Source organism: Seriola lalandi, unplaced genomic scaffold (genome assembly GCF_002814215.2).
Source record: "Seriola lalandi dorsalis isolate HSWRI2012SDOR001 ecotype SW California unplaced genomic scaffold, Sedor1 jcf7180002054753, whole genome shotgun sequence".
Taxonomy (NCBI): Eukaryota; Metazoa; Chordata; class Actinopteri; order Carangiformes; family Carangidae; genus Seriola; species Seriola lalandi.
Genome location: NW_019525306.1, coordinates 6,434 through 20,197, shown reverse-complemented (window position 1 = coordinate 20,197; position 13,764 = coordinate 6,434). Strand labels below are relative to the sequence as shown.

The following is a 13,764-nucleotide window of genomic DNA, read 5'->3' as shown; positions in this document are numbered from 1 at the left end:
GGAATAAAAGATATTGTCGTTTAACAAGTGATCAAACCATTTTAGATTTCCTAAATTTCAAATGTCAACGATACATTCAGCTTAAAAACATGGCATTTTTCTACCTAAAAACTTGATATTATTAATAAACCTATAAATAACCTTATGAACAATGATGGCTTCACATTTATTTTGGCATTTTGGTGGCCTAATGGTTTAAGATGTGTACCAAAACATCCCTGAATTTAACACTGCTGGGGACCTTTACTGTAGGTCTAACACTTTCTGTCTCTCCATGTTTCCTGTCTGCGACTGTGTACATACAATAAAGGCAAAAGTGACTATAAAATAATGTTTAAAAATTGTATAATTGCATTAAATACTTATGTATCCCAACTTATTGCATACAAACAGTTCTCTATCCACTCCAGCAACATTATCTTGAGAGATAATGAACCTACTTCAGTGTTATTAGAACAAATCATCTCAGAGAACCTGATCCCTAACAGGCTGGTAACAGTTGTATTCCTTGCAAGATAGGTTGTGTCCAAACAGTCTTCTGTAGTGGAAGGGGGGCTATAGCTGCCATAGATAAAGTTTGTTTACTTGGCTTGCAAGTAAAAATCATATGTTTGTGGCAGCAGGCGAGGTAAAAATATTATACATTTCTTGTATAATAAACTTGAACTGCATGGTTCCCATTATTTATACTCTGTCTTTACCCTATGTCTGTTTTACTAATTATGATTAAAGTAACTAAACCTCCCACGATTATATTTACAAAATAACATTTGATTTGTGTGGTATTACCTTTATTTTGAATCATCTCCTCTCATATAGGTCTACTTGAATGCATTTCTGCTGAGAATAGAGAATATTCTCTCCTGATTTTTTTTTTTTTTTTTTGTCTGACTTTGTCCCACCATAACCCAAACTGAGTAAGATTAAGGTAAGGTTTTCTTATCACAGTTTAAACGACTAGGTGGCTGAATGAAGGTAGCTATCCAAAGTGAGAGAAAAAAAAAACGACATCGGACGTGTTTAAATCACTTCCTGTTACCCGCAGTCTACACCTGCCGAAGGGAGGCCAAGCGCAAAGTAAAATCAACGAAATCAAGAAACACCATTGCTAACGCATGGACCGTTGGTTAGCTCCCTCCGCCATTTTTTACTCGTTAACGGTACATTGGGACCCTAATCCAATAAAAGTGAATTTACAGCGTTACTATATCGGTTTAAAAAGTGAAAGGCATTTGTGAAGCTAAGGCCAGGTACAAGGGCGACGACGTTTTCCCGTGTCTTCAGTTATGCTAGCAGCTAGCTAAATACTACTCAGCGTCGCCACGGCAACGCCAGACCTACGCAGATTCACAAAAGACCTGAGGGACGTTAACGTTTTTCTGGGACGATTTAACACAGACCCTCCGCACCCGCAGTTTTGTTAGTGGTAAGTAAAGTTTATTTTTGTAACACTGACGTTATTTTAACTCAAAACTGTGTACATCGCCTGCCTTACGTTTCGCAAACTGAAAATTGCCCGTGGTTTGTTATACTCAGTGGTGGGAAAAGGATTTAAGATCCTTTATTTAAGTAAAAGTACTATTAGGCTACAATCATGTAAAAATGCTCAATTGCAGGTAAAAGTGCTATTAAAAGAACATAAGTATTATCAGATAAATCTACTTTGGATATCAAATGTAAAGGGACCAAGAGCTTGAGATTATTACATGACATTATTAGATGGTTAAATGCATCCCTGAGCGAGCAATATTTAAGTTACTACTGCTACTATGAGTTTGTACTCGGTAGCTTAGTCCAGCTTTTTTTAGGGTGTGCTAAGTCCAACAAAGTTTGGAACAACTGGTTTAATCTTTAACAATGAATTGTTTTTAGTAATGTGTTTCATACATTTTTTTATATAAAGTCTGAAAATCTGAATAGTAACTAGTAATTATAGTTTTAAAGTAATTTTTTCACTCTGAAATGTAGTGGAATATAAAGTAGAATAAAAATGAAAGCACTCAAGTAAAGCACAACAAGTGCCTCAAAACTGTAGTACAGTACTTGAGTAAATACTGTCCACTTTACTGTCCACCATTGGATACACACAGGCAATGGGGTCTCATGTCTGTTGTGTATCAGCCGCTACCAGATTTTTTTTTTTCTGTCTTGTTTAGTGTCAGTGCCCTTGATTGCTTAGCTGCTGGGTTATTCCTGTCTCTTAATCTTAAACAATCTTCCTCATCAAATGGTTTGTCATGGAACTGTAGATAATTCATTTATGGTTTGTTTGAGGGGTTTAAGAGCTTCTCCTCTGTTGACTTAAAAGATTCCTGACCTTCGAAAAAGTGGTTGACTAAACCTTCTTGCAATGTGGCCTTTTAAGTAGCTGTCCTTGAACTTTTGATCATATTAAAAGGTCTTCCTCAGCAGATGGAATTTTGCATGACAACCACTGAGGAAGGTTGTGTGATTCGACCAAAAGCTTCAGGACAGCAACAACAATGGCATTGTGTTGAGCTTGTTTGGACAATTACTGTTTCCAGGGTCAAGAGTAAAGTGTCAGTCTCAACTATGATCTATAACTATGCTTTTCTTGTGTGGTTCTGGTACAGAAATCAATCAAATCAGCACTGACATATGTGATTGCATAGATGAAGATCTCTTCTGGTCTCTTTTATAACCAAACTGTGTGAACTTTACTACTCCTTAACGTAGTGACAGCAGTATTTCGGTGCAGTCTGTCTTTAGCCTTCGTCTTTGGTGGCTGACATGAGATGGTAACGTTTCAGTGATATTACAATTTTTCTGTCCCAGCTGCTAGTGTTATGCATGTTATCATCTGCATTTGGCTACCAACTGGACCACAACCACCAAATGGTAACAAATAGTTTTTATACTGAGAGTATTTTTTAAAAAACAGGGCCTGGTTGTGATCAGCAGCCTGCAAATGGTTACACTGAGCAAGTCCCCTGGTGTGAATGTGTAGCAGTGTATTCCAGATTAAATTAGGAGTTCATGAGGTACAGTGGAGGAAAATGTAATGTAAGATTTTTTTACATTGAACATTCAGATCCAACCAGTCAGACTGCCCCATTCCAATGTCATTGTGAGCAATACAGGAGACAGAAGTATCTTGTGTAATGTTGCTGAAGAACATTTTTCTCTGAGTTGAATTCATGTCGTTGATCTGACCCATCTGTCTTTTAAGCCATGAGTACATGTATGGTTGTGGGTTACAATCAGCAGTACACTCCATGATATTACTGCCACCCTCTATCACCGTTTCCTTTTCCAGTGTCAGGGTCACAGTCACAGGTTTATCTATGGATATAGAAAATCATAACATATAATTAACATAGTAAGACAATTCACTGATAACATACCTGACAATTACATGTACTTCTATCATTTACTTTCAGTATTTAGAACAGGTAACGCTGTAACACTTACATAAAATGCTGAGTGTTATTTGTTCACTTTCTGTGGTGAAGGTTGTGAACTGTGCAGAACATGTCATTATGCTGTTATGCATTTCATATGTTGCCCATCCATGCAGCATCTCTGTGTACAGCCATTGCCCTTGGACCTTCTGGCTAAAAGTTTCATTTCTGGAAAAGCCCTCTTTAATGGCTACGTTCCAATGAAGAGGTGGAGGCTTGAAAGGGCAGGAGTGTCTTATGCTACAGTTAGCCTGGAAAAACTCCCCATCCACTATTTGCTTCTGAATGGAGATAATGGGAGCGTGTCTCTCTGGAAGTCAAAAGAAAGTGATCATAGAAAAATTGCAGGATCAGCTTTTCATTTCAAAATTAACTGTGTATAAATGAGACCTAGAATACGAAAATCTATACCATTCAGTAAATATGGTGCGTCTGAATTTGATTTTAAGCTGGATTTTCCATTTAGATTTCTTAGATATCAGATTGGGTAAGGTGCAGATTGAGTGAGCAGTGTGTAGGAGCTTTACTTTTGTAGGGTTCAGATGTAGCAAGGAAGGAACTGTATAATGTGTAATAATAATGTTTTTTATGTGTTAGTTTGTTTTAGTATTGTGGGTGTAATTCAGTTTTTTTTTCTTCTATGGTTTATATTTGCATGGTAGAATATTAAATACACAATCAAGCCACTGAATAAATGCTCCACTTGGATAGTCAGATCTAACCTTCAAAGTGATTTTTTGAATTTTTAATTTCACATGCAAGCTTGGGTTTCCTAAATTAAATTACATTTAAATTTACAAATATTTACTTACCAACAAAGATAGTTACTGTTTGATCATAGAATCTTTGCTTTATTAAGGCTGAGTAGATCCACACGTAAACTTGCAGGTTGTCGTCATCTCCCCTCACATTATTAATCATCAGGGTGCAGTTTCCATCTGCAGCATTTCCTTGTACTGAGGTGCGTCCTCTGAACTGTTCTTCAATTTTATCTGGGTGAAGTTTGTCATACACCACAGGATAGTGGATTTTATGGTACTGGTACCAGGTGACCTGAGCATGAGGTTGTGTCTGACATGGCACCACAACACAGCTCCCCTCCACTGCAGTAATTTCTGTGGGTACATTGATGATCCAGCTTTTCACCTGCTGTAGAGGTGAGATGCCTTTGTGGGGTGAGAAGAGGAGGAGGGAAGGGTGTATTATAGAACAGGACCAGGGTTAGCTGTGGTTGTTGAGTTTTCTGGTGTTATTTTTGGTGATGAGTGAGAAAGTAAGCTATGTGACACAGCTGGAAACTCAGATGCATAGATAAATGTGACTTTGAAAGCCACTGGACCACAAAGAACAGTTTCCAGCAGTAGTTAGAGCTATTCACCTTACTAAAGAAAAATCTATTATTTCTCAGAGAGAATTTTGTTATATACATATTGTTGTGACATAATATCAAAGATTATCAGTTTTCTTCAAGAATATATTACAATATATATCAACCTTTTTTTATCTGCAGATACACTACATCGTAAATAGTGTTGAAAAAACATATGGCAAAATGCTGCAAATATTTTATAATACTTTTATTACCATATTATCAAAGAATGTACATTGCCATAGCTACAAAATGGTAACTTTACGATTAGTAAAGAATGACACCAAAAAAAGTTACAAGTTTCTAATAATAATGTTGGTAATAATGAGGAGTGTGGGCAATAGTTAAATTCTTTTGTTTGTATGTGAGAATTATGCAGGTTTAAAGCTGTTTTGTTTTTCTTTCTCAACTTTATTCCCAGAAATTTATCATAGTCCTTATAAGATGACACTAATATTTGAAATATACACATATTGTCATATCTTTATGTTTAATATACAATACAAACAGAAAAACTAAATACAAACAGAAAGCTCAACATTACCATTAAATAAGATCAGCAGTCTGAGCAGATGAACAGTCTCCATGAAGAGAGTAGTCCCTGTACACCATTCAGTAAGTCACCTCTTAATTTCTGAAACACAGCAGCTGTAACAATGTGTCTACTGTTAGATCATGATGATTTTGTATTGTACTATTTCTGCACATTACTATGCTATTTTACACCCTGACACAGGAGACGGTGTTTAAAATACTGAACAGACGTTTAATGATGTCTCGTATTTTAGTCATGTATTAGTAAGTCACCATGTCACTACGAATCCTCTTCACACTTAAAGGCTTCAAATACCTCCAGGCTTATTACAGTTCAGAAAAGGTATTCTTAAATCTCTGTTCATACCAGAACAGCCCATTATTCTGTAACATGTCATAGGGAAGCAAGTATTATGCTTTGAGAATTAAAAAAAATAGTCACTGGATTTTATATTTTTCTTTGACTGATATGGACAAGAGGGCTTACCTTGCTAGATGAGCTGCTGTGTGAATGTGTCTGTGATGCTCCACTGATCTATTACTGGACTTACCAAGTCCACCACTTTACCACCACTTAATCCTCTCTACACCCCCTCTGCTCTATTCAGTCTTGAACAGGAAACTTGCTGGAGCTCATTTAAAGCAGTCAGCCTGGAAGACGAGAAAGCTTAAAAGAGAGGCTCTCTTGCCTGTTTCTAGAATCTGGTGTACTTAACACTTGATGTACAGTAAATGTCTAAAACACAGTGGCAAGGGTAAGATGCATTAAAGATATATTAAATACAAAATCGCAGATTGATGGAAACTTTCAGCTATAGACATTTTTCATGGCACACGTTTTGACATGTTATAGCAGGTCCAAGTGTCCCAGTGAGCCAGCATGTGCAATAACAGGACTCTGGATCCAACTCACCTAAATGCAATGCGTTTTTTTTTTTTTTTTTTATGTTGTCAGTTACATTTCCTGAAACAACATACCAAATTGTCTGATGTGAAAAAAGTCCTGAAAGAATACACACCTGCAACTCAAAACCTAAAAGATAAGTTAATCAACTGTTATATTTGCAAAAAAAAAAAAAAAAATCCATCTGTCTCTTCGTCTCCATATATTTACAGTCAGAACAATTTAAACAGAGAAGCAAATGTTAAAAACAATCTGTGGAATAAAATATTATTTGCAAGACTGTCAAATAAATGTAAAACAGCACTGTCCTAATTTACATATGACCAACATCAGCATAAAAGCAGAAAACAAATCTGAATATACGGCATTTTATAAAATTTTGCATTAACACAGTACGCCCTAGCAATAGTATAAAACGTTCATCATTATGTAGAAAAAAAAAAAAAAACTAAAATCAGTCATGAGCTGAAAAACAAATGCACGTAGTAATCCTGTTTTTTTTTTTTTTTTTTTTTCTATGACGTAGTTTGGTTAAAAGCAACAACTACCAACAAAACAGTGACCTATTTGCTCTTAGCACTCTTGTCTTTGAATTTAACCTGAGCATATTCACATTCCACTTCCTCCTTCACATTTTTAGGCTCCACTTCTGCATATAGGCTCATCTCCAGTGCGTGGCTCACAAAATTTCTGCCCATGTCTCCCACTATGCGCCTCTCCTCCTCCAGATAGGAGGTACCAGGTGGAACCATGTCCACAGAGTCTTCTTGCTTCTTCTTGCTTTTGCGCTTCCAATGCACAGTAGAGTAAACCACATCACTCCCATCTTCATTCTTCTTCTCTGAGCTTTTACTGGCTTCTTCTGCATCGTTTGGTCCAGAGCTTGGCAAGTTGGTGCTGTTTGATTCAGAGGTAGTTGCAGGTTGGGTGATGTCTGCCTCTCTCAGGCCATGGGTGTTGGCATAAATGTCCTCTTCTGTTGTGTTGGGTGCCTAAATTAAAGAGCAAACATAAGTGGTGTAGCTATTCTGTTTAATTACGTAAATTATAAAACTGCTTGCTTCTAAATCAAATTACCTCATTTCCCTCGCTTCTTGTTAGAAGTTGGTCCATAGCAAATGCGCTGGTGTCACCAGTACACTGACTCTTAGGAAGCTTATGGTGAATCCTCTGAACCCTGAAAAATAAAGTAAAACAATGTACATGGGTATATTTGATTCCTCTTTGTTTTTCCCATCTTCATCTTTGTTCGTGAAAACATATTATAGGAATGGACTTAACCTCTGTAACTTTCATAAGAACCACTGCTACAAAGGTGGATCATATTAGTCTGCTAAAATTTTAGTATTGGTTTTTGACGAGAAACACAATAACTGACATAGCATTCAAGGGGCTGAGTCATGTGGGCTTAAATTGCATGTGATTGGTAAAAACTCTCAAATGGAATGTTAAAACTAACCAATAGGGAAGTGATAGATAAGTGTTATATAGGGGACAGGTGTTACATGTGCCAGTGTTAGCAATGATGATTAACTTAAAAAAACATTTTTTATATAGTTATTATTTTGTCTATTCACAAGAAATAGCATAGTTATTAAGAGTCGATTTTGGAGTCCCAATTTGATCAAATTAACTTGTTGCTTTTGGACAGGATCTGGTCCATAGTTCAAAAATAAAAGTTTTAAATTTGTTCTGATGGATGACAGTCCAGACAAACACTGCACAGAGTTACACTATTTCTACTCAAAAGGTGTCCAAGTAAAAGTTAATGAAACATTTTAGTGTCTAAAGCCGTTACCCTACCTGATAACAAACAGCAGAGCACATACTAGTACTAGTAGAGCGGCGACTGTGGTGATGAAGACTGGCAGCGGCACTTGGACTGAAACATACAGGGACAATAGAAGAAAAGGATGAAGAAATAATTTGGGTACAAGTAATTTTCGTGGGTTAAAGTGTGGACATACATGAATGACACATAATGAATTTATCTTGGTGAGTTGTTACTTTAGATCATATGAAACATACTACAAAGTATACAAGTGTATATAAGTATTGAAGAATATATAAAGTATTGATGAAAGAAAATCTTCAAAACACACAAGTGAATAAAATTCACCTCAAAGAGTCAGATATATGTATTTACACACACCTATACCATCCACTTTCTGAAAAGTTAGAAAAAGTGTCAGACTCAGAGACCAGACCAGTGGAACCATGAATCATTGAGAAAGGTGACATTGGCACTGATAGTGAAGTTGTAAACGGGAGCAGTCAATGAAAGTTGAGTTAAATAAGTGTTGGTAGTTTATGCTTCTACCAAAATGCCATTAACTCCTTACTGAAACCATAAACTGTTTGTTTATATATTTTCTTTAAGTGTATTGCTTAAAAACATGTCCCAGTATAGCACAGTTGAAAACACTAAATTTACAAGAACAGCACTGAAACTGGGACTGAGGTAGACTGCATTTCATTAAAAGAAAAAAAAATTGGTGACTGGTTACAGTATATTACTATCCATGATTAACAATATTGATGTGGCAGTAGAAAAAAAATCAGAGCATTTCTGATTCATTATTTGAAACAAAGATTGAGGAAATACTTCGGTCAAATAATAAACATAAATGCATTAGGGTTTTGCCTAGGTGTAATCGTAGAGCCTCTGTTTTTTGAGAGAGTTTTTAGTTGGTCTTTATAGTTTAGAGTTCATAGTGTTTAGCTTTTGTCTTCCTCCTTGTGGAGTGATTTTCTGTTGGTTTATTCCTTTTTGTTTCTGCAGTTTTGTCCCTCAATTTGGAGTGGTTTTTGTTGGTTTTTTTCCCCCTGATAAGCTTAGTCTTGTGTTGATAGTATAAATTCCATAGCTGGTTTATTTTGGTCACTCACAGGTTAGAATATATTAATAAAGTCTGCGTATTGAACACTCTGCATCTGAGTCCTCTTTATAGTCCAGGCCTGACAAAAATTAAAAATAATTTGGAGTCAAGTTCACGATTCCTAACAGCTCCCAACTGACTACTAACATTTACAAGCGATACACATAAGACAGACCTTGACTTCCTGCAGAGGTTTGTTGCTCAAGGCTGGTGACACAGAAACGTTGACTGGCAGCTCCCAGAGAGTTGGAGCTGTGGCAGACCAAGGTGGAAAGATCGCCCCATGGTGGCTGACTCACAGTGATGACGCTCCTCACACCTGTGTCATTTAGCAACTCATTGCTGATTGCAAACCTGTCAGAGTGATCTACAGGTAGCCCATCCAAATTCCAGTGTAAAACGGGGGAAGGGTTTCCCACAGTCTCACAGGAACAGTTGACCTGGCTTTCAGTTTTGGTGCAAACAGATGAGTTTAAAATCTGTGGAGGAACTGTAATAATGAGAAGACAAACAAGTGAGGAGTCAAGTGAAGCCATGTTGAACCAAGGTCACAGAATTGAGTGGTAATATGTGCTGATATAACAAAATGATTAAGAATTAAGAACAGTAGCATCTTTAAGCCAGTTTACTGAAATATGCCAGGCAATAGATTTTAAACAAATTTAAAACATGTTATACACTCATTGAACATCTATTTGACTGATGTTGGATCGTCCTGTTCCAAGTAAATTTTCAGCCATGCAGATAAAAGCAGCAGTGAGTTTAGAAGCTGTAATATTTAAAGTTTGTCCAGTCCCGATGAAAGTCTCCTGTCCTCCATCAGCTCTGTACCAGGTATAATTCCTGACTGCTGGTTTGGCATCACTAGTGCACGTCAGTGTCACATTGGTGTCCTCCGGCACTGGACCAGAGGGACGGACTGACACTGTGGTGATTTTTGGTGAATCTGAAACATGGAGAATAACTTATTTGTATTATTTATAGGTGTAACAGTTGTATTGTAACATAACTTAAAAAAATGCGACGGCCCCTTACTTTCTCTGTTGCCTATAACAGTCTGTTGACTGTTTTCTATGTAAAGGACCGGGGGAGAATTTTATGGTAAAATCCAAAGCATGTGACGTTTATGCTCACTCTTAATACCTCACTCTCTCTACCACTCCCCTACAGCACCTACAGTTTGCAACATTAGCTGACAGGCTTAGAAATGGAGTCTACTAATGTCAATACAAAACAAAATATATTTAGAACATGTTACAGCCTGACATTACTCATCCCACTCCTCATGTGTTTATAACTGAGCTAAATTTAGGATTATCGTTGTCTCAGCCCACTGCCACAACCGTTCAATACAGTGACATCAGTCAAATTGTTGTTTCAAATAGTCAGACCTAATAACAAGGGTTTTCTAAATATTGTTCTTTTAACAGTAGCATTTTTAGTTTACTGAATTTTGTTAGACTCTATGTAACAGAAAAATTTGCATCATGTGATACATACATTGAACATCTATTTGACTGATGTTTGATCGTCCTGTTCCAAGTAAATTTTCAGCCATGCAGATAAAAGCAGCAGTGAGTTTAGAAGCTGTAATATTTAAAGTTTGTCCAGTCCCGATGAAAGTCTCCTGTCCTCCATCAGCTCTGTACCAGGTATAATTCCTGACTGCTGGTTTGGCATCACTAGTGCACGTCAGTGTCACATTGGTGTCCTCTGGCACTGGACCAGAGGGACGGACTGACACTGTGGTGCTTTTTGGTGTGTCTGAAACGTGGAGAATAACTTATTTGTATTATTTGATTATATAATTATATGTCAATAAAAAGGTAATAAATGAAGCAAATCAAAGAGAATAAATTATATGTATTATTTATAGGTGTAACAGTCTATTGTATGTTCTTATATCTGTAATGAAGTAAAACCAGGTTATGTCAGAACAACCCAATGTAGGCTACACACATCCTTATCATTTACTACATTTGTGCTGGTGAAGCAAATGGTTTTCAAGACCAGTGTTACCAACATTTTACACATTCGACATTAAACAACAACATGTAGCTCATGTTACTTAACAGCCTGAAGAGGACACCACAGTTTGGGACGTAGGTCTGACTATACAAGACTACAGTTTGACTGACGTTACTGTACTGAATGGGTCTGGCAGTGTGTTGAGACAATGATAATCCTGAACTTACCTCGGTCATAAACACAGGAGTGGGATGAGTAACGTTAGACTGAAGACAATGCAAATAAAACCTACAAAGTAACAGGTTGTACAGACTGGAGAGGACAGTTGTTTACAATCTGGTTTTGATTCTGATGCACGTTTGTATGAAGGCTGCTGTTTCCCAAAGTGACAGATCTGACATTCGAACTAGAGCTGGAAGTAACAATTATTTTCATTATCAAGTAATTTATTGATCTATTAATCGTTCAGTCTATAAAATGTTGGGAAACTGTCTTAAAAGAACCTGTTTTGTCTGACAGATATAGGATGAAAATAAATTAATCACTTATTAAATTTGTTGACAATTATTTTTCTGTTGATTGACTAGTCAATTGATTGTTTAAGCCCTAATTCATACTAAACACAAGCAAAACATGGGATCAATTCAATTACAGTGTTTTTTAGGAGAGGACTAGTCAACTCACATGAAATATCAGCTGTTAAAACACTGTGAGCAGATGACAAAGGGCTGCCATCTTGTTTATTGTAGGTGGCAGTACAGGAGATGGTCTTTCCGTGATGGAGGTGAGAAGCAGTGAAGGTCAGAACAGAGGTCATGACTTTAGTTTTGTCCTGATTCTCCTGCAGTGTCTCCTGACTGTCCCCCAGCCCGGGGGTCCATGTCAGAGTTGGAGGTTGAGACAGACAGGGAGCTGGAGCAGAGCACTTCAACCTCACTGAGGTTCCCTCCGTCTCCTCCAGTGTGGACGGAGTCAGAGTCGGTGAGGGAGGATCAGCTGGCAGGAAGTTACATTTTGAACTGTTACTAAATAAATGTTTTAAATTTTCTGAAAGCTTCCTCATATGATTTGTAAAATGCAGTGAAAACAAAAAAATAAAGTAAATAAAAATGAGGACAGATCAGCCCAACAAATATAATTCATTCATGAATTATGTGTAAATAGATATAAAAACATACCTTTGACAATAATATTCACAGAAGCATCGTGAAAATTCCATTTCAGTTGATTGTCACATTGCAGTCTGAAGTAATAGTCATTGGTGTGATCAAGACGCATATTATTGAAGGTTGTGGTGCAGTTTTTTCTTGTTAAGTCTCCTGTCATTTCTTTTGTTGTAATTAGATTTGGATTATCGCTGGTAAAGATAACCTCATCTTTGTTTTTCCATATTGTTTTACATGTGTTATCTAAGTTATTTTGAAATCTTCTCGGTATCTCAAAGGAGCAGGGGATGGTCACACAGGATCCTTTCAGAACCTCTATAGTCTTCGGCAAAGTGACCATAAACTCTTCACACAGGACGCCTGAAACACAGAGCACCGATCTTTAAAGAAGAAAAGGAAACAGTACTTTACAGTAGCAGTGTAGTTGTAATTCTGTGCTTGTTTTGCTCGACAACGATTATTGTTACAATATCATGATTTCAGGATCATTTTTTCAACATTTAGATAATAAAAAAAAAAACATTTATCTCAGTAAAATTAAGAAAAGGCTGGCCAGAGATTTGGGTAGTTTACTGCGTCTTTCATTTTGTAGCAAATCATCCTGTCGTCACAGGTACTGACATCCTGTTCTCTGAATACTTTAAACCAGCAACAGTGTGTTATCATGATTTTAAATCATCTTCATAGTTTTCAAAGCAGAAGTGAATGCACTTGAACTCACCTTTCAGCAGACAGCCAATGAGGAGGAAAGTCAGAGCTCCAGCCATCTTAGTCTGTTCAAGAGAGAGTCAAGTTTACAGGAGTCTGGAGCTTACAGATGGAAAACATCACATTTGGTACATTTCCCCCTGTAAGCTGCTGAAAGCCAATGTCAAATGTGACATTTGAAGTCCATTTATTAAACATGAAAGAAATATTTTAATCATGATAGTTGTTTCTTTCCAGAGGGTTACTACCCGTTCACAGCAGTGTGATACACACATATTTATCATTGACTGAGGAAAACAGTGTTTAATTATTACTTTTAAAATGAGCATTTTTTAAATATAAATTCATTATTTCAACAATTCAGTGCTATTTTGAAAGATTTGACAGACAGCTTAAGTCATTGTGGTCATGGTGATTCATTAAAAGGCCAATGCTGCTTTATAATCTCACTATAGAGATAAAACCAAGATGTTATATGCCAGAAAAATAGAGACAAGGATTTTACATACTCTATTGTTGGATTTGAAATCTACATATGTATCAGGTCACTAATTTAGTCACGAGCAAAAACCTCCAAACAACAACAGGCTGATGCCTTAAAAGTGTCCACATTAAGAAAAGAAAATCTCTCACCTATTGCAGTGGAGTTCTGACTTGTTTACATCAATCTTTTTCAACATGATAATTAATGTAAAGTCCAGAAAATGAAAGAATTAGAGGAAATCTTAAACTTGCCACTTAATATTCATTAGTTTCATGACTTACATTTTCCTGAGGTGTATAGAGGAGCCCAGTTCCTCAGAAGTGAGGCTGA

General features: G+C 36.7%; 1 protein-coding gene across 2 annotated transcripts in view; it reads right to left on the bottom strand.

Moving 5' to 3' along the window:
* Positions 1–6,236: 6,236 nt before the first annotated feature.
* Positions 6,237–13,764, bottom strand: part of LOC147818039 (sialic acid-binding Ig-like lectin 5) — an 8,919-nt gene continuing 1,391 nt past the window's right edge. Inside the window, exons 1-9 of one of the 2 annotated variants that reach the window (XM_087178932.1) lie at positions 13,716–13,741; positions 12,964–13,015; positions 12,255–12,602; positions 11,761–12,072; positions 10,609–10,872; positions 9,284–9,598; positions 8,033–8,111; positions 7,307–7,406; positions 6,237–7,221 (exon numbers count right to left, since the gene is read on the bottom strand). In XM_087178932.1, the coding sequence (XP_087035058.1) occupies positions 6,793–7,221; positions 7,307–7,406; positions 8,033–8,111; positions 9,284–9,598; positions 10,609–10,872; positions 11,761–12,072; positions 12,255–12,602; positions 12,964–13,009 (1,893 nt within the window). In that variant the 5' untranslated portion in view covers positions 13,010–13,015; positions 13,716–13,741 and the 3' untranslated portion in view covers positions 6,237–6,792. Of the gene's footprint in view, positions 7,222–7,306; positions 7,407–8,032; positions 8,112–9,283; positions 9,599–10,608; positions 10,873–11,760; positions 12,073–12,254; positions 12,603–12,963; positions 13,016–13,715; positions 13,742–13,764 lie in introns of those variants that run through there. The other variant, XM_087178933.1, reaches the window with a different exon arrangement.